General features: G+C 31.9%; 1 protein-coding gene across 1 annotated transcript; it reads right to left on the bottom strand.

The window, feature by feature from the left end:
* Positions 1–217: 217 nt before the first annotated feature.
* Positions 218–19,988, bottom strand: LOC123698090 (carboxylesterase 1E-like). The gene is made up of 5 exons (XM_045644683.1): positions 19,568–19,988; positions 7,213–7,319; positions 5,826–7,064; positions 1,466–1,602; positions 218–909 (listed from the first exon to the last, which is right to left on the bottom strand). Exons 1-5 carry the CDS (start codon positions 19,971–19,973, stop codon positions 486–488), a joined length of 2,313 nt encoding a protein of 770 aa, XP_045500639.1. The 5' UTR covers positions 19,974–19,988; the 3' UTR covers positions 218–485.
* Between the last annotated feature and the right edge of the window lie 3,269 nt (positions 19,989–23,257).

Raw genomic sequence — 23,257 nt, 5'->3', positions numbered from 1 at the left:
AATAACAGTCGTATAGATTGTGGTAATTGATTAAGCACAGGATAAACAATATAATGTATTCTATAGGTATGAGAAAAAAGTTAATACCTATGGTCACACCTATGCGTTATAGTTAATTATCATTACCTTATTGAATTACCAGTTATGTATAGCCTAAACCTATTTCATAAGAGCCAGCCTGTATCACTGATAATGTTATGATCAATAAAACAATGTATATCTTTTATAATTTTATTTCTTATAAAAAATACAAGCCAATTGTATAAAAAGGCTACAAAGAACATACACACAATAAAAACAATCCTTTGGAATACAACTCCTGTATTATGTACCGAGATAAATCAGTACAAGGTAAATTTATATTGTTTACAATAGACGGACATCACTAATAAAAATTACGTAATGCGATTAAAAGGACATTGTTCGTTTACCACATAACACCTAATAGAGTTAATTACATGCATAACTGAATATTTGACGTCAAATTAATAACCTCTATACGATCTGTACCTATACTGTTTATAAGAGCCTGTCTGTTGTGCTTGAACTGGCTTAGCTTGTTCTGGTTTAAGCTGAGTATCGTTAACAGTACCAAATTTAGATGTCAAATCGTTCGACGCATTATTTGGCTGAATGTTGACATTCGCATTGGAAGGGTTATTCAAAGGGATATTCTCATTGGAAGGGTTATTCTCAGGAATATTCGCATTGGAAGATGTGTCGGAAGGTATGAATGGATTAGGTCTTTGGTCGTACGTTTGTGGGTTACGACGGCTTTCTTCTAGAGCCTTCCAATTGATGTACCAGAACGGCTGCTTATCGACTGGGAGTTTGCTGATGCGTTTTATTAGTTCTACATCACCTTTGGCTTCTATGGGTAAAGGTAGCGGTGTTCCGTCATCGCCAAATCTGGAAAATAGATAAATGTTAGGGAATATTGCGTATAGATATAGGTTCCTAATTAAGAAGTAAACTACACATTCTCTAAGAAGACGTCTAAGTTACAACCACTCTACTACAATATGTTATCTAGACACTACCTTAGTTACAAACATAGAATTAATAACAGTTATGAAAATTAGAACACATAATATTATGTAGTGAGATCCCTAAATATAAATAGATTACAAAAATATATCCTCAGAATGCTAAACCCTTCAAAAATAGGAAAGTTATGAACTCGTGTCACCTCTCCTATAAAATATTCGTAGATTAAAATGTCCAATTAGCTTTGTTTTTCACATTACCTAGTTACATGAAAAGAACAATTTCGCTCAAAATCATCGATGACGCGCTTATGAGTAATTTCATTTGCGGTTTCTTTTTTTACAAACTTGTATTGAAATAAACACTTGAGATTTATATACCTACCTACTTTACATAGAGTTTGAGTTCTAACTTTTCCTGTATCGTCTCAAAAATTAAGTATATTAGAATATTAGGTATATTAAAATGCATTGATTACCTGTTTCCGAGTCCATCTTCACTTGTTTTGTTCTGTAGTTCTGGAAAGCCGATTGGCCTGAATCCTGCGAAGGTAGGTCGTTGACCCGCCACCAAATTTACCGTCACAAGTAAACACACAATCTTCCAAGTAAACATCTGCAAATTTTAAATATTTAATTAAATTGTTTGTTCACTGGAAGTAGATTTAGGTATTATAAGGTTATTTAATACGTATCGGTTATTTGCATTGAATGATTTTGTTTATATAGATAGATCGGTAATCTATTTTGATTTAGTATAAGCTAATTAACTTTTGACATTTATATCTAACCTTTTAAACACTTAAATTGATACGAAGGATATGAACATGAGCATTTTATATCGATACCTACCTACTAGAAAATTACCTTTATTAGACTAGCTTCTCTCCGAGGCCTGGGTAGTTTTTTTTTGTATTTCTAAGTTTTAAAATATTTAACAGTTATCCTCTTATTCCAATTTGACAAAATCAAATCAAAAATTAATGAAATCTGTTCAGCCGTTTTAGTTACAAGTGGTGTCTCTTACACGACTTTCTGTAAATGTAGAGATACTTTATTACCCTATAGATAGAATGATCATAATATTATTATTTATAACAATGATAATACGTAGATATAAATGAATAAATAGGTAGTCGGTATACCTGAAGTATAAGTTGGTAATAGGTATATTTTCGTTAGTTCAGATTGTATAATGATGAAGAAAAATGTTAAAATTAAGTAAGTAGTTACCTACCTATATAAATAAATCTATCTATAAATTTATTTTATTAAAACATAATTATATTATGCAACTCAATCACACCTACCTCTATCTATTTTCAAATTAAAGAGCACAAAAAACACCAAACTTGAGGTAAATAATTATTAACAACAACAGGAAAAAACGATTAATTAGTCTTCAAACTTTGCCGAATCACTATGTTATTAACTTATTTGTTTATAAACAAATCTCACCGCTGATAAACACACAGATCCGCTGTATAGAAGCAATTGATGTTTTTTGTCACACACAAGCTTTATATAAATTAATACTGGTATAATTATAAGATTTATAAATACATCTGTTACTCACAACGGTGTAAAACCAACTGGTTATTCCGTTTGATGCAAAAACACAGCGGATAAGTTTCCCGTTAGACGAGATAAAATTATTGTGATGGGTAGACCTCGTTAAATCTTAGCTCGAGGCAATAAAACGTTTATGTATTAAACATAATAATAATAAATTATATAAACTTGCTATAAATAAAATAAATTATATAATATGATTGCTTTTGTTTTTATGTATTAACTAAATGCAATGTTTTTTTTTGCATGTTAGGTATTATAAAAAAAAATAAAAAGGATACAAAAAAATTACCGTGAATCGGGATTTAGGTCAAATTTTATGCATGATTAATTATTACTCTAGCTAAATAGATTGAGGTACAATTTTTTATTCATAAACACTAACCAGTTAATATAATGTCATTGATGCATCTCAGATCGCACGTTATAAAGGTCAAGCTTATACGTAAATCCCAAAAAACTAGGTACGTCAGTACTTGTTTAATCTACTAGCTAGCTATACCAAATCATTTTCACCTGAAGACGAAACAAAAACAAATGCATATTTCTGCCTATTTGTCACACTGCAAATTATTATCATCTAAATCTATAAAATCGTACTTTAGTGAAAGACTAGGTACCTACGAAAGACTTACGATCATATTTATTATATGGAACAATAGTAGTTGGGGTAATAGTAATAGGGACATAGAGTACATGGGTTCTTTCCCTTTGGTCATAGAAATAATTTTATAATTCACTGTACTCACGCTGTTCTTTCCGACGCTTGACTGTGGCACTATAAGATTGCATAAATAAAGAATGAGGAAAATCAACACAAATCTATCTTTCAAGCTTTATTCTATAATAACTTCGTAAAAAATGCCTTGATAATTATTATCTCAACTGTTGACAATACCTAACTAGGTACTCCATTTTTTATGTTTTCGGAGTCTAATCTCTTCTAATCTAAAATGTACTCTTTTTTGTTTTTTTTTACGTGGGGAAATACATAATGGAGACTAAACCGACCCATATCTATAATTGTATGAAATTAATATTAATTAATTATAAGTAGTACAGAAATAAATTAATATATTTTATCTGGATTAATAAATAGGCTACTTTTAAACAGTGTACCACACGAGCAAAGCAGATGGCTCCATATTGTATATTCATATCTACTTTAAAAATACAACAAACAATGCGAATAAATAACGTCATTATATCTTTATTATCTACCAAAATAATAATTAAAAACCACTTTAATCTGTAACTCAGCTATTAATTATGCGTTAATACAAATATATTTTCGATTAGTAAATATTATATTCATTTTGAATTATGTTTTATTATGTCTCAAATAAATATAATTATCCATTAATTATTATCAACCCAATGTAACCCAATAAATATAATTCGTAATTCCCACGTCAACACAGGTTTTCATAGTGTGCGAGCTTTTGATGCTCAAAGTTTCACTGAATGATTTGAAATGACAGATTCGGTGTCGGAAATAGTTTCTATCCGGGATTGAACTATAGTCCTTTTCACGTAGGATGATTCCTGTGACACTTCGTCGTGTTCCGAATTACGTATTTTATGTTTAAAACGCAAAAATAATTTTAGTGCATAATATTTTTATTTTATGGCGGCATTATTACCAAAAATATAAAAATGAAACATCTTAAGCTTATAAATCAAAAACAGTATTGTTTATTTTAATATAATGAAAAATAAAATAATACAAAAATATATTACCTACGCAATTCGTGTACATGAAATGGATCGTTGAAAAATTATAGAGTTGGAAAACATAAAATCGTCGTCAATCGTCTGTACGAGTGCGTCAGCCTTCTATACAAGTTGCATTTTTATATTGATACTTTACGTGGTATTCTGTTATTGTTACTAATTGTTATTGTTGACTTTTTTTTTGCTATTGTTTGCTAAGTTTCCTTAGTTAATTGTTGGCGAAATGCCGAAAAAACTAATTTTGGTACTTTATTCAAATCGATTTCATTTCCATATAAAATATTATCGATTATCGGAAACAATTGATACGATTTCAGTATAGACATCTCTACACGTGTCAAAAATTGATGTGTCACAGAAATCATCTTAGGTGGAAAGGACTATCTATACATATAATAAATCTGTAGAAGGGTCAATTCTGTACATTGAAAATATTGAAAAAATAACTAGCAGGGGGTGTTACTGGATCGATACCAAACCCAAATATGTGATTAAAAAAATTTTTGTCTGTCTGTCTGTCTGTCTGTCTGTCTGTCTGTCTGTCTGTCTGTATGTGAAGACATCACGTGAAAACTACCGGTTCGATTTCGATGAAACTTGGTATAAATATACCTTATTATCCTGGGCGTAAAATAGGATACTTTTTATCCTGGAAAAATACGTAGAAAAAAAATTAATCTCAATTTTTCAGTTATCCATAGACGTTGTTCTGTAGTAGGTACCGCGAACACACGTTGCGTATTATTATAGACCTAGCCGTATTTGGGTCCAATAGATATTTATAAGATGTCATTGTCCGAGTTACTCAAAATGGAGAAATAAACCATCCACGCAAAGACCGACATCCGCGCGGACGGAGTCGCGGGCGGAAGCTAGTACATAATATAGGACTTTTTGGATACCCAAACACTATACTATACACTTATATACCTAGGCTATATAAGTCGCAGCTAATTAATCAAGTAGGTGCAGACATAATAAATTATTTAATAAAATATAAACTGGAAGTACCTAATCTAAATAAACCAAAAAGTCTGGGAAAGTTTTGTGTGTTTACGTTGGTATATTTTAAATTTTTAACCTTGAAATATTAAACGATTTAGCAAGAATAAGGAAAAATTGTTGTTTGTGCTTACTTTAGTGTAGCTTACATTTAAGTACTACTTAAAAATGCAAATAATATACTTGTGGGACGACGCTTTTATTTTCCTTCTGTGTTATTTCAAAAAAACAAAGTACCAACTCAGCAAACGTAAAGGAAAGAAAAACACTTCAGTAAGTATAATGTAATTTTAATATATTTCCAAATAAGTAAATATTATAATACATCATTTACACTGGCCATTAATATTATCGTAAATAAATTATGTCTCTTTTATAGTTAAATAGACTATACAAAAATAACATTAAAACTTTAATTGCATTATTTCAGAATTAATTTGGGTTAAACACAACATAAAACAAATGTAAAGTAACCAGGTGCAATATTAATCTCTCAATTACAATGGATGTTGCTCCAGAGTCATCCTGAACCTCTTTACAGCATTTTGTCCCTATTTCTACAACCTTGGGATAAAAATCCGTCCAAAATTCAAATGCCTTATAATTTACCGTCTGTGCTGTGCTCATTGTAAAGTTTTGCCTGTCTATTATAAAGAAACCTGGCTTCTCTTCTTCAAAAGGATCCCATTGGATAATCACGCCCGAATTCGTGGGATTGGAATACCAAGCGAAGTTCGACCACATTTTCATAACAATTTCTGAAATGCTTTTATCTCTGTAGTCCCATTTCGTCAAGTCTTCCGGCTGTGCTAAATGCGGTAAGCCAAATGTAAAAATTAAATCGAAATTATGAGGGACTGCCACCCAATCCGGAATCCCGTCGTTAGCTACATCCGAAAAGGGCTTCAAATCAAAACGATATAGATATACTGGAGAATGCTTATTCATATATTTAGCAAGCTGGTAAGTCGTGGCCCCATATACTTTGTCAGTGTAAAACTCAAGAAATAGTTTTCTCAAAATAGTCTCGTTTTTGGTTGGTGGAATTGGTTTGTAGAAAAATGCAACCGCTTCCTGTATGTGATGTTGGTTTGTAAAACACGAACTATTATCTACTGTTATGTCAGAAAGAATGACTTCTTCTCGCATGACATCAAACTCCCTTTGACTTAGTCCTGAATCTTCATTACCATCTTTATCCAGCAGTAAAGCATCTTCCATATTAGTAAAGCCAGTCAAAATTGGTACGGGACTGAAGATTTCGTCTTTGAACATTTTGCTTGGAAGATCTGTGAGAAATGGAAGAGATATATTACTGAAACCGTTATCGACTAGAGGTTTCCATTCAGCTAGTGGTTCGCCGATATCCAATAGAGCTTGGTAATTAACCCGTCTAAGACAATCTAGTAATTGGTAAGTTGGTTTTCGAAAGCAACTAAATGCGTTCGCAACTTTGTCGACTGTAATGACTTCTTTTCTTGCGATGTTTACTGTATCGGGAGAGAGCACATTGCCACTCATAGCAATGGCTTTTTGGAAAAGTCCAGATGAATAAGACGAAATCAAATGAAGTCCAACGCTGACAGCACCGGCGTCGTGACCAAATATGCAGACATTTTCGGGATCTCCTCCGAAACTTTCAATGTTATTCTTAACCCAAGTTAATGCAGCGACCTGGTCTAATAAGCCAAAATTGCCGGGCGCCTCGTTATCTAGCGTGGAGAAAAATCCGAATATATTCAAGCGGTACGCCACTGAAACAAATATTACCTGGAAATATGAAAACTTTATCGAATTAATGCAAATATTATGAATGAAAATTTTATTAAAACAATTTCACAAATAAGCAATGTGTATGATTTTTATGTGCAACCTTAATTTAATACATTCATATTCAGTCATGTATTTAGATAAATACCTTTTGTTTGAGTACAAGGTGAAATGGATTTATGTAATTTGGACTTCCCCGAACGAAATTACCTCCATGAAACCAAACCATCGTGGGGTAACCTTCTACTTTCACATCTGCAACAAAAAAAAATTAGCTGTTAATAATTAATAATCCACAAATCTTTTGTGAACTGAGGGAACATTTATTAATAGCGGTCCGGCCCGGCTTCGCCCGTGGTACATGTTTACGTTTTCTCTCCATAAGAACCATCCTCGTACTTCAAGGAATACTATAAAAAAAGAATTAACGACATCGGTTCAGCCGTTCTCGATTTATGCGCTTACCAACACATTCTGCGATTCATTTTTATATTATACTAGCGGTCCGCCCCGGCTTCGCCCGTGGTACATGTTTACGTTTTCTCTCCATAAGAACCATCCTCGTACTTCAAGGAATATAATAAAAAAAGAATTAAAGAAATCGGTTCAGATGTTCTAAAGTTATGCGCTTACCAACACATTTTGGGATTCATTTTTATATTATAGATTTTGCAGTAGTACTTAGTAAAGTATTAAAGACGCATAAACAGGAATACTTAATTACTTTATGCTAGTAAGAAAAATCTCTTAGAGTAATCCGATAAGTAATATCTCTACAAATTTAAACAGACCCTTAACTAATTCCACAGAATAATTTTCCATTAATTAACATAACACTAAATGATCATGTACACGTATAAGGTAATATACGTCATGAAATATACGCATATATACGTAGTTATGATAATCCGTAGTTCTCAAATTATATACTCCAGGGAAAATGTACAGGACCAATCAATGTATGTCCTAATTAAGTCACTAATCAAACTTTCTCTTTGATATTTCATTTTCGCATAAAACTCTTAATTACCAGTATATTCAAACTAACAAAGGAATATTCCATCGGTTTTTATAAAATATATTTTATTTATAATCTCTATTCTCTACCAAGCTAGTCGACTAATTAATTATTCAGGATGTCTTTTTATTCTTATAGTATACTTACACAAATGTGTTTGTTAAATGACATATTCGTCATTTCATATTCGATAGCTTATTAACAAGTCTGTAATTTTACTGTTAAACAATTTTACGTCAAATTATAGCAAATGAGTTCCAAATTATAAGCATTAAAGCAATCGTATGAATATTGAAATTACGAGGCGTTTCCAATCTCTTAGTGTCAGCTTCTCTTGAACTAAAAGGGACTATATAGAAAATTAATTACAAAGAAGTTTGTAGTGAACCTGGGAATTTTTGGTCCTCGAAAACCAAGTCAAATTCTTTTTATATAGGTACATAAAAACATTGTAGACGTTACATTAATTTTAATCGGTGTAAATTCATTCAATGCAAAAGCTTTAAGTTTTTCACATTTAAATCCTCAAATTAATCACTCCCAAGCAGACGTGTCACGTGCTATGAAAATCGCAGAAACAATCGCGTGTCAAATAAAGAAATGCGCAACAATCCAACATATGTTGCTACAATGAATTTCCCTTTCTGTAATGCATGTCAAATTTAGGTCAAGAAAGAGGGTAGTCGGTAGATTAAGGTTAGGTTGAGTCAAAGTGCTTAACGAGTATGCTATTGGCACGGAATTCTTGCATTAATGACTCAAATTTATTCAGCGTTGTAAAGCCTGGTCTGCAATGTTTGACAAGTCCATATTTATCACCTTTTGATGATATTCAGGTCAGCGATATTGTAGCGTTTATTTAGCTCTGAGTGGCCGCTTCGTTTAGGTGACTATTTTTAAGTGGCTTATTTAGTTAATGCTGTGTATTGGCAAAATATTTTTGGTCGTGAAATGTAGATTGTATTTGTATTTAGGTCAGAGATATACTAGTATTTAGAACGCTTCTGAGTATTTATTTCATATCGCTTCAGCATTTTATTTAAATAATTTAGAATTGATATTATTTCTTATACATAGAGAAAACTTTGAAAAATATACTACTTAAATGTACATCAATTCATTATTAAAATTAAATACTGAAGAAGAAATATAATGAATCTGTATTGGCAATTTGTACAGCTAATCTTGAAAAAGTTTACGCTCAGAAATTTTCATCTAAAACGATTCTTAAGCGATTATTTTAATACTGGTAATAAAGAACAAAATAAATGGTTGTTTAAAAGTTCGAAACCCTTTCTTAAATCTCTTGTAAATAAAATGGACACCGCAATCGTAAAGTTTGGTAGATTCAAGTTACGCTTTTCGTAGACACGATTTATAAAAATGTATAGAAAGGTGTTTGGAAAATTAATAATTGATTAATGTAATTGATTAATTAATCTTTTTCTATGCTACTAGCGGTCCGCCCCGGCTTCGCCCGTGGTACATATGAAAAATAGATGTTGGCCGATTCTCAGACTTACCCGATATGCACAGAAAATTTCATGAGAATCGGTCCAGCCGTTTCGGAAGAGTATGCAGACTAACATTGTGACACGAGAATTTTATTTATAAGATATTAAAATACAAATGTTGATAAAAGTTCCTATTGTAATTAAACCTGTAAATAATCGAGAAAGCCTAACTGTAAGCTCAAACTCTACATCACGATTTATTAAGAAAATTTTCAGATACAAATAAAATTTATAAAAATTAAATGTAAGTATTAAATTTGAAGACGGCTAAACGGGAAATGATTGTTTAGCCTACCTCAGTTTTAAGTAAGACTAAAAATAATGTAGGTATAATTGCTCAATACTTTTTTAAACGTTTTATGTTTTAAATACCAGTAAAATAATTCAAATCTGCATAAGCTTTGTAACAATAATTTGTACTGTTTATTTTCTTCGATAAAAACCTTTATCGTTCCGGGAAATGTGAATCGATTATGTAAAATTTCATAAAATTATAAGGTTTTTAACCGTTTCGTGAGTCTATGCGATATTCACTACTAACAATGCTTATGCTTCTTTGCTGAAATAAACAACGCAAATCTTAATAATGGTCACATAATAGCGTGTAAGTGGCTTACGGGGTAATTATTTGCATACATTTAATGCATTTTAGTCGCCTTTTCACACCTATGTATAATGCCAAGATTAGAATATTTTATTGGTTATGATACAGCGGTTTAGGGTTAACGAAAATATTCTATTTGAAGCGTAGTTTTGTATAAAATTGAGATGCTTTTTTTACTTTAATATAACCTAAGTCAACACATAAGTATACTAGCTGTGCTCCGCGGTTTTACCCGCAGTGTTCCGCTCCTGTTGGTCTTAGCGAGATGATACCTATAGACTTCCTCGATAAATGGAATATCTAAAACCGAAAGAATTTATTAAAATCGAACCTGTAGAACACATGCTAGCTGTGCTCCGCGGTTTTACCCGCAGTGTTCCGCTCCTGTTGGTCTTAGCGAGATGATATTATATAGCCTATAGACTTCCTCGATAAATGGACTATCTAAAACCGAAAGAATTTATTAAAATCGAACCTGTAGTTCCCGAGATTAGTGCGTTCAAATAAACAAACAAACTCTTCAGCTTTATAATATTAGTATAGATTACAATTAAATAAACAAATAAACTCTTCAGCTTTATAATATTAGATTACATTACCTTGTGGCAAAAATTTATATTATAATCCGAACTAATATACAAAAATATCTCCAAAAGCCTAAAGATTTTTATAACAGCCCGCAATTAAACAATATTATGCAGAAACACGTTTATCACCATAATGCCATATATTGCTATATGCGACATCAGACTTTTGACGAGTTTTTATTATGTAAAAACCAATGTAGATTCGATTATAATATTATCATTCACAAATAAAATATCTGATAACGATTAGCAGAAAATATGATTTTAAATTGATATCCAGCACGTTTAATGCCTGTTCGAAAATTATTTATCATATGTATTTATTTAATATTCCTGCATAAACTCTCTCGTATTTTATTACATGGTTTTATTTGTAGTCTTGTTCTTTTTCTTGTTCTTGAAGCCAATTCTCTGTGACACGCTGTCTCGGCAAATAAACGTTTTATCTTTCTTCTTTCTTACCTACTCTATGTATTATGATAACTGAATATTCATTTTCTCCGAGAGGATTATAACCGGAATATTTCCCAGGCACAAACTTGCTGATGTTTGCTAGATTGCAACTAAAGTTTATTTGTTTCACTTCTATAATGCATACAATGTACATAGCTAGTATATAACTACATAATAGAGTCAGTCGATTATCGTATGTCGTACGTGTTACATCTTTAAACTATCTTATATTAATAGGTACACATTAATACTTAATGACATAAAAAATTAAAATTAACTTATAACTACACCGTACAAAACGACTAATATCCACTTTGTTTAGACACAATTTCCGATTTGAGAATCTTAGGACAGAAACTTAGAATCTCTACTGATTTTCAGTGGTGCATGGACATCCTGAAAGTGGCAGTGTACATGATAAGTATTATTTCCGATTCAAACAAAAAAAAATCTAATACACACAATATTTAAAGGTCTCCTTTCATAACCGTTATAAAGAAAAAGCTCCAAAGACTAAAAAGTACAAGGAGTTTTTAAAACTAAACGAACATACTATATCGTGGTGTATTAATTCTTTACAAATGTACCATCAAGTTAACAGCTCGATCATTGATACCCAACCCAACCTTCCTTTTGAAGTATCGATGAATACATTATTTCGGGCTTAGACCCTAATCTCAGCTAAAAGCGTTGCGTTTTGCATTTAAATTTTATATTCGTACCTCCGCTCGATTTTATGTACGTTAAAAGTTACGATTTATGCTGATTGAACGGGAATAAATACTTGTAATGGAAAAGTTAAAAATGAAACTTGGAAAAAATGAATGCTTGGAAAATAATTACTAGAGGGTGAATGAGTCATGATGAATGAGTAAGCATGTAATATTTCAACTTTATAAGAATTAAAATATAAACTAGACGGCAAAGGCACTTCGCCCTTTAAAATTTGACACGAAGTTTGCCCAAATATTAGTACTAACTTCACGCGTAGCAATAATTTTGCTACAAACAAACACAATTGTTTGCATGTTTTGCTAATTTGTCTTACGCAAATCCATTCACATGAAAATTTATTGTTATTACTTGGATATGAATTTAAAATATTATAATACTGCGTTTCTTAACAATAACATTTTCTGTATGTAAGTACTCTATATGTAAGTCTCTATAGTAAAACTAGCTTTCCGCCCGCGGCTTCGCCCGCGTATTCAAAGAAAAACCCGTATAGTTCTCGTTCCCGAGGGATTTCCGGGGTAAAACCTATCCTATCTCTCAAGTTAGATCGAACTGCACATGGTGTGCGAATTTTATTATAATCGGTTAAGTGTTTTAGGAGTCCATTGAGGACAAACATTGTGACATGAGATTTATATGTATTAAGATTATGGCGTATGTGTGCGTAGATTACTAGGACAAAATATGGAATAAATACATTTGTAATATAACGTACGAATAAAATAAAATTTATAAGGAATTATGATTAGGTGACGATGGAGGCGATGCTTATCGCGTCACACATGCCACTGAGCGTGAAATACCAGCAACGATTTTATGAATTCTACAAAATTTTAGGTACAAAAAGAATATTGAATTATGCATATTATATAGGTAAGTAAAGAATTATGAATAATTGAATATTGATGATAATCATCACTTATGATGGAATAATGAAAGATTTTCAATTATTTTCATATTTTTAAGACAACTTAACTTCAACTATTTAATAAAAATAACTGCGATAAAAACAACCGACTTCAAAAACGAAACAGTAAAAAATTAAAAAGATTTGATATTATTAATTACTAAATATTATTTAGATGTGCTATTTACTAAAAAGGTTTGATTTCGGTGCATGTGCTTAATACTAAGTGCTTAGTGCTTGGCTTCAAAGACTTCAAAGGAGGACAGGAGTAATCGGTGTACATACATGAAAAACGACGTGTGGCACTCGGGGACTGCCGCGGTAAAGCTATTGCATGCTATGCCTTCAAGCCACACCTCCGCCCGTCGGAGTGGGGAGCGTGAGGTTTTTTCGTTACGGAATTTCTCGATTCGGTCCCCGCACTCAAGGCCCGCGATAGAAGCTATGCAATAGCTTAAAAATTATATATACGGGCCGAATAGATAACCAAGTCGGTTAAAAGCAGGGGGCTTACTTCTGCTATTATCAAACTCTTATTTAATCGCGATCGATTTAAATGAACGTTAAATTGGTACTATTGAAAACTAAGACAGTGCACTGTGCACGATCGTGCTTGGATTCAAAATGAAATTAATCTCAGTCGAAAATTTCGAACTGCTTCGATATAATATATTCTTCATTTGATCTGGATATAATACTCAACAAAGTAAAGTTTCAAGGTCGAGGTCGAAAAAAAATACAAGATCAAAACAATTTCTACAGCAAGGCAATAAAAAGCTCCAATAATCATATAACCTGGCCAAAGAAAAGTGCGACAGCTAGCTTAAATTTTACTTTCAAATAAGTATTGTTCCTATAAAAGGCTTGTAACTTAAACACGACGGTCATATCCTTATCTTTTCACAATTTGAATATACCCCACATAAGTTCATAATAATATAAAAATAAATATACCCCGATTCTGTACGCATAATATTAATTACACGTCCGTTTTTTAATTGAACATTATACACACGCAAGGCATTTTTAGTACAAATACATGTGCCGATTCTTTCTTTACTACTTTTTCTAGTAAGTTCCATGTTCGCTTAACTCTAGTCCTATTAAAAAAAATGTAATAAACCAGTATAATTAGATCTTAGTATCCTTAAATTGTGAGTTTTGGATAATGTCGTTACATTCGACCTCTACTGCAATGAAACGCACTAAGTACTTAATTATAGAGCTTTTGATTATAGAACTTCTTCCAATTTTTTTCTCGTGGTAGAGATTTTCGTATTCTATTTTTTAAAACAGTAGTAAAATATCTCATGTTTTTTATGTTAAAGGTGTTAAATTATTCTGTAAATATCATTAGTACCTAAGCATTGGATTTGTAAATTAAGCTATAGTAATAAATGTATGTAGGTAATAGGTAATTGTAATACAAACACTAGGATAAGATTTTACTAACAATTTAAGGGGTATGTGGCCTGAATTAAATGATTTTTTTTTATTTATTTATGTACAGACAAAATGTAGAGGATATTGAAGCACGTAAGCAATATCGGCTCCCTTAACAGATGTAGAGAATGGTCGAAAATTGAAATTGTGTCAATAAGGAGAACAGGATAAATAGATTAAACAGATGGCATTTGCTCTTTAAGAATACAACCATTCAATATAAATGATTTTTTTGAGAGTTAATAAAATTGTTTTATTTTTACCACTCATCCAACTGTAATAGAAAACTAACAAAAATAATTTGTAATTTTTTAAATTGTAGTTTAGCAACTGATTTTTCACGAGTTTATAAAAAAAATTGGGTACTTATATGACCTTAATGAGACGTTAAATTGAACTGAGTAATATAAGAAAATATTTATTTACAAACATAGCTAAGTTGCATGTAACATTTTGTGATTGTTGTTGAAATGTTAATACGGTTCTTGTTTGACACAAAATAGATCACTGGTTCAAAACTATTCACCAAACCTGAAATCAATTATGTAGCAATATAAATATCTGAATAATAAACTAATAAATTGCTGTTCTCAACGAAATTAATGAAACTTAAACTTACTTACTAAACTTTATCGTACAATTTTGCTTCTATATTTAGATGAAATTTCAATGGATTTATTAAAAATACAGGAGAGCTTCATTCATCAATGCTTATATTGGCAATCAAATTTTTGATGCTGAAAATATTTGTACAGAAATAGGCCGGTTCACACAGGGCGAGCAGCCTCGCGAAGCTTTTTCCGCGCGAAGATCGGTCATTGTGCACTTGCCTTAACTAAGGTGAATGGCTCACGCATTCCTCAGCCATGCTATGTCTACACTGACCAAGCTTCGCGTAGCAATTGCTTCGCGAGGCTGCTCGCTCTGTGTGGTCGAACTAATTAAGATTTTTTTTCAATATCAAGAATTTTCATAACTTTCATAAGTCAGCTCGCACGGAGTTATTGATAGTCACAGGAGGGACCATGACAGCAGATAGATACATCAGAGACATTTAAGAAAAACATGTTGTACCATTTGCCCCATTTATTGGTGACTACTTTATTTTAATGCAAGATAATGCTCGTGCTCATAGTGCACAATCGGTACAGGCATATCTGAGCCACGTAGGTATACCGGTGATGCAGTGGCCAGCAAATTCCCCCGATATGAATCCGATAGAGTATGTCTGGGACTTGCTAAAAAGAAGGGTTAAATCCAGAATGCCACCCCCCAACAATCTGAATGAACTTGGAAACGAATTACTTGAGAAGTGGGAGCGATTGCCTCGAGAAATCATCGATAACATAATCTGTAGCAAGCCCAGACGAATTGAAACCGTAATCAGAGATAGAGGGGGAAACACTCGTCATTAATTTTGCTTTAATTTTATTGTCAAATCATTTAATGCTTACTTTTTTTTATTTTTTTGTGATGGTTCATATTCATCTAAAAATTTCACTTATTTCAAATTTCTTAATTTTTCAATAAAAAATAACGAAGACTTTTCAAAGTCGTTGTTAAAAGATGTTAATCAACTTGTTATTTTGTATCTAATTACATTTTCGTCAAATATATGCGTTATTATCTCATAGTCTCACTTTTTTTTTGTTCCGCTAATTGTGCCGGTGTGTATATAAGAACAATCGAATCTATTTTAATGATATTTGATTGGTTTATTTATTCCTGACATATGGGATAAGTAAGAAAACATCTGACATAATAAATAGATACTAAACTCGACGTGGCATGGTCCTATATAAACACTTACATTCAAACCATACCTTAAAATATTACCCTACTATGTTCATTATCTTAATTCTGTTATATTTACTTAATTCTATTATGTTATCTGCATAATTCTCACACATTCTAGAACCTTCCAATAAAGACAATGAAACAGACCTCAGATATTTTTACATTTTAACAAAAACGAGAGCAAACCATTCCTCATCTAGTTAGAGTCTACATAAATCTAGACAAATGTTCTCAATCATGAGTCTGAACAGTGGTCTGATAATTTACTGCTATAAATTTTTCATCCAGGAGAAAAAACAATGACTTCCCATTATTCAGCTGGGAGCTAATTTATTCCCGGACAGTGAAAAGAGTTTGCCTTGTGACTGTTTAGTCTACCTAGCTTTGTAATCCTTGACATTTTATAATAGCTTATTAATTATTATTATCTTGTAGGAACAAATTATTGGATTTCTATAATTTTCTTTACTTTATTTAGTGCAAATAGGAAGAAGATATGCTGTCAGTTCGCAACGCTTATAATTTATTCAAATTTTCATACTAAAAAGCGTAATATAATATTTTGTAAAGCGAACAACCTAACCGTCCCTATTAATATCAGACTTAAAAGGATCAAACTTATTACGAAATTAATTATGAAGTTGCATATTTTGGTAAACGAAACTAACAGCGGTCTTCAAAGTTATAATTACGGTACTTTAACAAAGGCAAAGTTTATCGATTACAAAGTATACAAAAACTTGCATGGGGAACCGACTTGCTACGTAGAAATATAATATATGCAAAGATTTTAAGTAAGGGCTTTTAGATGAGGGTATAATTATATAGGACGCGACTTGTTATGGGAAATAAACAGATTAGTCGTTGATTTTACAGATAGGTCTATGTGGGAAAGTAGCTGCGATTTATTTAATGGTCATATTTCAGTCTTCAGACTGTAATCTCCTATACTGAGAGAAGCATATCTATTTGTAAACTTCGGTTTTGGAAATATAATATAATTAATGTCTATAAAGAAAACTTAAAATTAGAGAACTCTACTTAATACCATGTCATGTGAAAAAATCAAAATGTTATCCAGAAAATTATAAAAATATCCACAATAAGTAACATTTCAAAATTTCTATAGTTCCTTCTCAATAGTAATAAAACTATTCTTAGAATTCAGCTCTAAAAATATGAAGTGTATTATGAAAAATGCATTGTATACAAAGCGTTTCTATTTCTGAGAACAATTTTCTCAGTTTTATACAAAATTTCATTGACACATTTTTCAATAAAGAATAAAGATGCCTGTTTCATATTGCGTTTAGGGAAATTGAAGTGTAAGAGATACTTTGTTTATATTTTGATAAATATAAACAAAGTTGACTGGTTATAAATTCCATAGTAGCAATATTTTTATTACCTGTTTCATGGGTATCTAGTAGCACTTTATCAATAGAAAAGGAAATTTGTATGATGTTTTGTAGAGCCAATTTTATAGTTCTTAATAATCGATATATTGTCAACTAGAATATATATTTATATAGGTATATAATATATTATATTTGATTTATCTTTTAATATCAATATTTTGTATCAACGTTTAAATGGATAATAGAGAAATAGGATCTATACGCGAGTGCTATGGGATGGAAATTTGCATGTGAAATGGCTGTTACATGATAACGTACGTTTCGGAGTAAACCCAGAGGCTATAACCTAGTTCTAGAATAGGGAATAATAATATTTAATTTTATGTATGTCATTGACGTTATATTCCAGACAATTAGAAATGTATCAGATATCATATATTTCCATGCCTAGAACAGGGTATATAAATTTAATTTTATGTATGTCATTGACGTAATATTCCAGAAAATTAGAAATATATCAAGAATCACATATTTCCATGCGCATGCTATTCTTAGAACAGGATCAAAGTTACTACGTAATAAAACAAAATAGCTCTATTATAATTATAAAATGCTCTCATCACTACATTAATTAAATCAATTATGACATTTTTTCCATCGTATGTCATTAAAAACCTATGAATCATTGCAAAGCGCTTACATGTGAATCGATGTATACGAGAAGTGCACTTAGCAAATATAATCTGTTTTATAAAATGTCGTGTTTGTAATTAAGGGGTAACGCCTCTAGCTGTCGACGCTCGTCTGCCGTCAATCCGAGTTCATTATCAGGGGTCGCGTCAACGTACTCAAATGGTAAATGAGACAAAATCGCGCGTCATACCAATAAAAATTTTATGGCAATGGCTTTCTGATGCGCCGATAATTTTCGCTAATCTTTCCACGAACACGTAGAGAACACAATTTAGAGATTATTAGAATAGCAGGTAGCAGTGACCTTTAAATGCGTTGAAAAATTTGTTTAAAGTATAACTTTACATATTTTTATCATAAAATTATACCAGATTATAACTACTTCGTTTTATTATTATTTAAGTGTTTGTCATTGCTTGCGTTTTGACTAGACTGCAGTTTTAACCCATTGAGCCCCAAGCGGCCCGATCGGTCCCAGACACTAGATTTTCTATTGTGTCTGTGGTTCCGGGCCTAAGCTATTAAAATCTCAGGTTTATTAGCTAAGAAATAGGAAGATATCTATAGAAAGAATTAACATTCTATATTGTTTCAAATGTGGATTTAAACTTTCTTAATCCAATTTTATCATACAAAAGATTCGAAGATTCTCTCGAAATTCACACATAAATCAAAAACTTTTCTCTCGTTAATTATAAGTTTCATTTTCTTACTCAAACAATTTCTTTAACCTCAATGTATAGAAAAGCAAACGTACAGTTGGCGAATTGACTGCCTTATCAGATTGTTACGTACGTTGTATTTGGAAAACTAGACTAATAAATGACTGCGTACCCCATTTTCCTGTAAGCGCTTTCCCTCAGAATGAAATAAATCATTTCCATACACTTTCAGTACCGAATATTAGTGTGTTTAGCAGGAATTTGCTACGTATAATAAACGGCGATTGCGTCCGGTAATAATGTATCTAATCTTTGATCACGCATATTTATCTTTCTTTTCTAGCCCTATTTTATCTGTAACCTCAATCAGTTTTATGTTCAGGGGTGCTTTATTTAAAATAATATACTACTTAACACTGACTATAATTAGAAGCTTGAACTAATTTTCGGACAAATATTTTAGGATGTTTTAGGATGTTCTATTATTTTGCTTTCTGTAAAATATATAATACTAGCTGCTCCGCGCGGTTTCACCCCCGTGGCTCCCGTCCCGTTGGTCGTAGCGTGATGATATATAGCCTATAGCCTTCCTCTATAAATGAGCTATCTAACACTGAAAGAATTTTTCAAATCGGACCAGTAGTTCCCGAGATTAGCGCGTTCAAACAAACAAACAAACAAACAAACAAACTCTTCAGCTTTATAATATTAGTATAGATTATGTAAGCTTACCATCTGGAACATACACGTTCAAATACAGACAATCCTCTGAATACTCCTTCTTCCTAGGCTCCTCCATTTGCGACTCTAGTAACTTAGTAAATAATTCATCGTGTCTACTCAAAGGGTTCTGTACGTCCTCCTTTTTGGGATCGCTCTGCATGCAATCTGGAGCGAACAGGGTCGCGTTCCTGACCCCTTCCCATTGCGGTAGATCTGTGTACTCCGGTGGGCTGAACCTGCGGAATTCTAGCGGAGGCTGAGCGTAAGGTATTCCGAGGTACGCTGCTATTCTTTTGGTCCGGAACCGAGTGATGTACATCCCGGCTATCGTCCCTTGATTTGCTATATTTATCTGCTTCGGTTCTCTCGCAGATAGCACACTCGCAAGCAACGATAGCACGATTAGGTAAAACATTGTAATTGGTTTATTACGTCATTATTAGAAGGGATACACTCTGCATTTTCGGGGTGGAAAGACCCGTTCAGTTTCGAAGGTGGTGCGTTACTGTTCTCGTGCAGAGTTTGGCTCATAAACAGTGGGGTTGTCCGTCGTTATAGAAACCGAGGAATTGCTTTGGTGAGCTACGAGTGGGTCAGAGGTGCCACGGTTTATTTCATTTTATTTTTGTACTTGTGATTTAATTTTGGGGTTAAATAAATGCGATATTAAGTAAGGGATATGAGTAATCTATATAGAATATATTTTTCCTAATTTTGCATTGTGTTGTGTCATATCGTATTAATTATAAAATTAAGTAGTAGGAAATTTCTACTTTTTATAAAAGGGGATTCTCAAGAAACTGTAGTTCAAAAGGATTACTAGTTAGAAATGCACTAATTGAAAAATGAATCTGCGTTTTATATTTCATATTAATTCTCCAAATTACTTAAGCAAAGTAGAGAGAAATTAAACTGATATACGATGCGCAAAAATGTTCCCTCGCTATGCAAATAATTTCGTAATAGAAGCCTTTGTCCACTGAAGTCCACTTTAGTTAGAGCTTTGAGTGACACTGACTTCGTACTCATAAAGTAAAGGCAAATCCTTTCAATTCACAAGTTCTTTATTCCTCAATCCATAAAATGATTATAGGAGAAGCTTTTTAATAAAATTATGTACAGATTATGTTGTCAATCTTCAGTAAATTTACCAATTCTATTGATCAATACAGATCAAAAGATGAAGCCATGAGAATACTTAATCAATATTGAATATCATATTATGAAATGAGGATAATAAGAGCAGGTCTTCATCCTAAAGAAATATAATTGAAGATAATCCAGGTCTACATTATATCCTTGTAAACAAAAATTTTACGTAACGCAATTATAGGTACCTTTTTTGTAAATATAATACGTTTATATATACTTATTTATTATCTTAGTGTTTCATTATTTTTATTTGATTTTTGATTTGGTGATGTTTGGAGCTAAATATTATTTTATAACTGTAAATGTAAACTCGCCTAATAGTTAACTGAGTTGAACTTAGTTTTACTCACAAAAGATTATTATAATGTTGGTTTAATCTCAAATTCAAATCAAGTCAATATGCATTTCAAAACAGAAAGACACGCTTGCATTCATTAACATATATTGGTGGCATTAGGAACTTTATAAACTGCGTCAAATTACAGGGATGCGTCTGAACTTAGCGGGAAGTTAAATAACTGGTACAGTCCAAAATATGTTTCATGCTACTAAATGCTTTATAACTACAGATTATAATTCTTTGTCACTTTAAAAGGAGCTATGACAATGAGTAGCAGGATCAATACTCAATATCAAGTATGACGTTGTAAAAAAAACATTTGGAGTGCTTCTTGTATGAACGTTTTTCTTTATTGTTGTTTAGTATATGAGCTGAACGAGTATGACAGACAGAGGACAGAGGAACGTACTTATATATTAATATACAAATTAAAATTAGCAAAATTAAATGTGCTATTGGTATTGTCTAAAAGTTAGTAAGTCTCTGAATGTAAGCAGTAAGCTTGCGACGCGAAGCAATCGCGTGACTGAACTAAACATTGGAGTCATTGCATTCCACCTTAGACTTTTTGTTTCTCCTGTACTCTCCCCTATATGGGTCAATGCGACTTGAATATTGATTTTTGATAACCATTCAAATTAGCCTTTTCACTTGAAACTTTATAAGCTATGTAAATCTCACGAAAATTATTGTATAACTATCCAATCATTTGTTTAAAATCACCCATCATCAAATTTCCCTAACAAAGATACAACGTCGTAACACCTTAACACATTTATATACGATGTTCACTTGCAAACAATACATCATCCGCCGCCGTTTCCTTGGTAGGTACAGTGGTTGACGCGTGAGCGTAGAGCCGAGAGGTCCTGGGTTCGATTCCCAGTGGAGGCGAAGAAAAGATAAAAATGTCTCGGTCTGGCAGGACACAGAAGGCTGATCACCTACTTGTCCCTAAAGAAAACGATCAGTGAAACAGATGTATAATGCATCTGCCCCTTACCCCACTCGGGGACATGAGACTTCACAATACATCATAATATTTTCCAAGTAAGAAAAATTGTAGACAATTAATAGGCCGATAAGCTGTTGACGTTTTCCTTATTAAGAGCAAGTGATTAATGTTTCATCTCACTTATAACTGACAACCATAAATGGCTGGAAAACCCAAAGAAAATTAGCTTGAATTCCAAAGAAATTCATTTAAATATAGGCATAATGATAATATTAGATTAGTGAGGTTACGTTACCTTTATGACGGAATTTTCGTTACACCCACTGTATGAATTATTATATAGTTGCATGTATTTATTAAAACTCAGATCTATTTTTCTGTTGTGTAGGTAACCAAATGTTACCCCTACTAGATAAAATTTTGATAAAAGAAAAAAAGTTTATCCATCCGACCAATCTCCTAAGAATTCCTATTTGTAATAGTAGTAGGATGAACTAATAAGCTTCATTTTCTATAGGAATAACGTGCTTTAGAGGGCTTCCTCTTATCAACGAGAATAGGTTGTTATTGTAATATTATTTAAGCCAAGTATAGATAGAAATAATTGATGTCGCAAGTATTTTTATATATGACATGAAATACAAAAAAGATTCATATTCAAATAATTTCGTTACATAGTATTGTTTTACAATTAAATAAACTTACCTGAAGTGAAATGAAGTCGATAAAATCATGGTACAGTAGAGAGGGGTGTAATACTAGAGAGTAAAATAATACAGAAGAATTCTTCGACGTTTAACCATAACTATAATTATGTATCTGAATTACTTACATTATAACGAATATTTTTCCTAAATCTGTTAAGTTACACATTGGGTGATCAATCAAGATTTATTTTAAGGAGCTTTCGCGCTTCTTTATCAGTTAAATTTGTCAAAAAATAATGTCAAAATAAAACTCGTTTAACAATCTCATTTTTCAGATTTGGTTCAGATATAAGCTGCTATTTATTCACTGAATAAAATAAATGAAGATTTAAATAAATTCTCCAGCATTTAGGTATGTTGTTAATTTCAATCAGATATTGTTTTACAATTTAAAATTCAATGTATTTTAACGCATAATTATTAAGACTTTTAAACAGGTAAAGTTTTAAGTTAAGTAAGGTAGCTAAATTTAAAGTTTTCAGCAACATTGTTGCCCATTATCAACAGCTGTTTCTCAACAAATAGAGCTAAGCGTCAGTTGGCCT

Source organism: Colias croceus, chromosome 15 (assembly GCF_905220415.1).
Source record: "Colias croceus chromosome 15, ilColCroc2.1".
Classification (NCBI taxonomy): domain Eukaryota; kingdom Metazoa; phylum Arthropoda; class Insecta; order Lepidoptera; family Pieridae; genus Colias; species Colias croceus.
This window is presented reverse-complemented; position numbering and strand designations above follow the sequence as displayed.

Excerpts from the sequence above, each read along its gene's own strand:
- LOC123698090 (XM_045644683.1), bottom strand. The coding sequence starts at position 19,973 with ATGTTTTACCTAATCGTGCTATCGTTGCTTGCGAGTGTGCTATCTGCG. Across the intron at positions 7,320-19,567 it reads GAACGTGTATGTTCCAGATG|ATGTGAAAGTAGAAGGTTAC; the intron begins GTAAGCTTACAT and ends TTTTTGTTGCAG. Across the intron at positions 910-1,465 it reads GAAGATGGACTCGGAAACAG|ATTTGGCGATGACGGAACAC; the intron begins GTAATCAATGCA and ends TCTATTTTCCAG.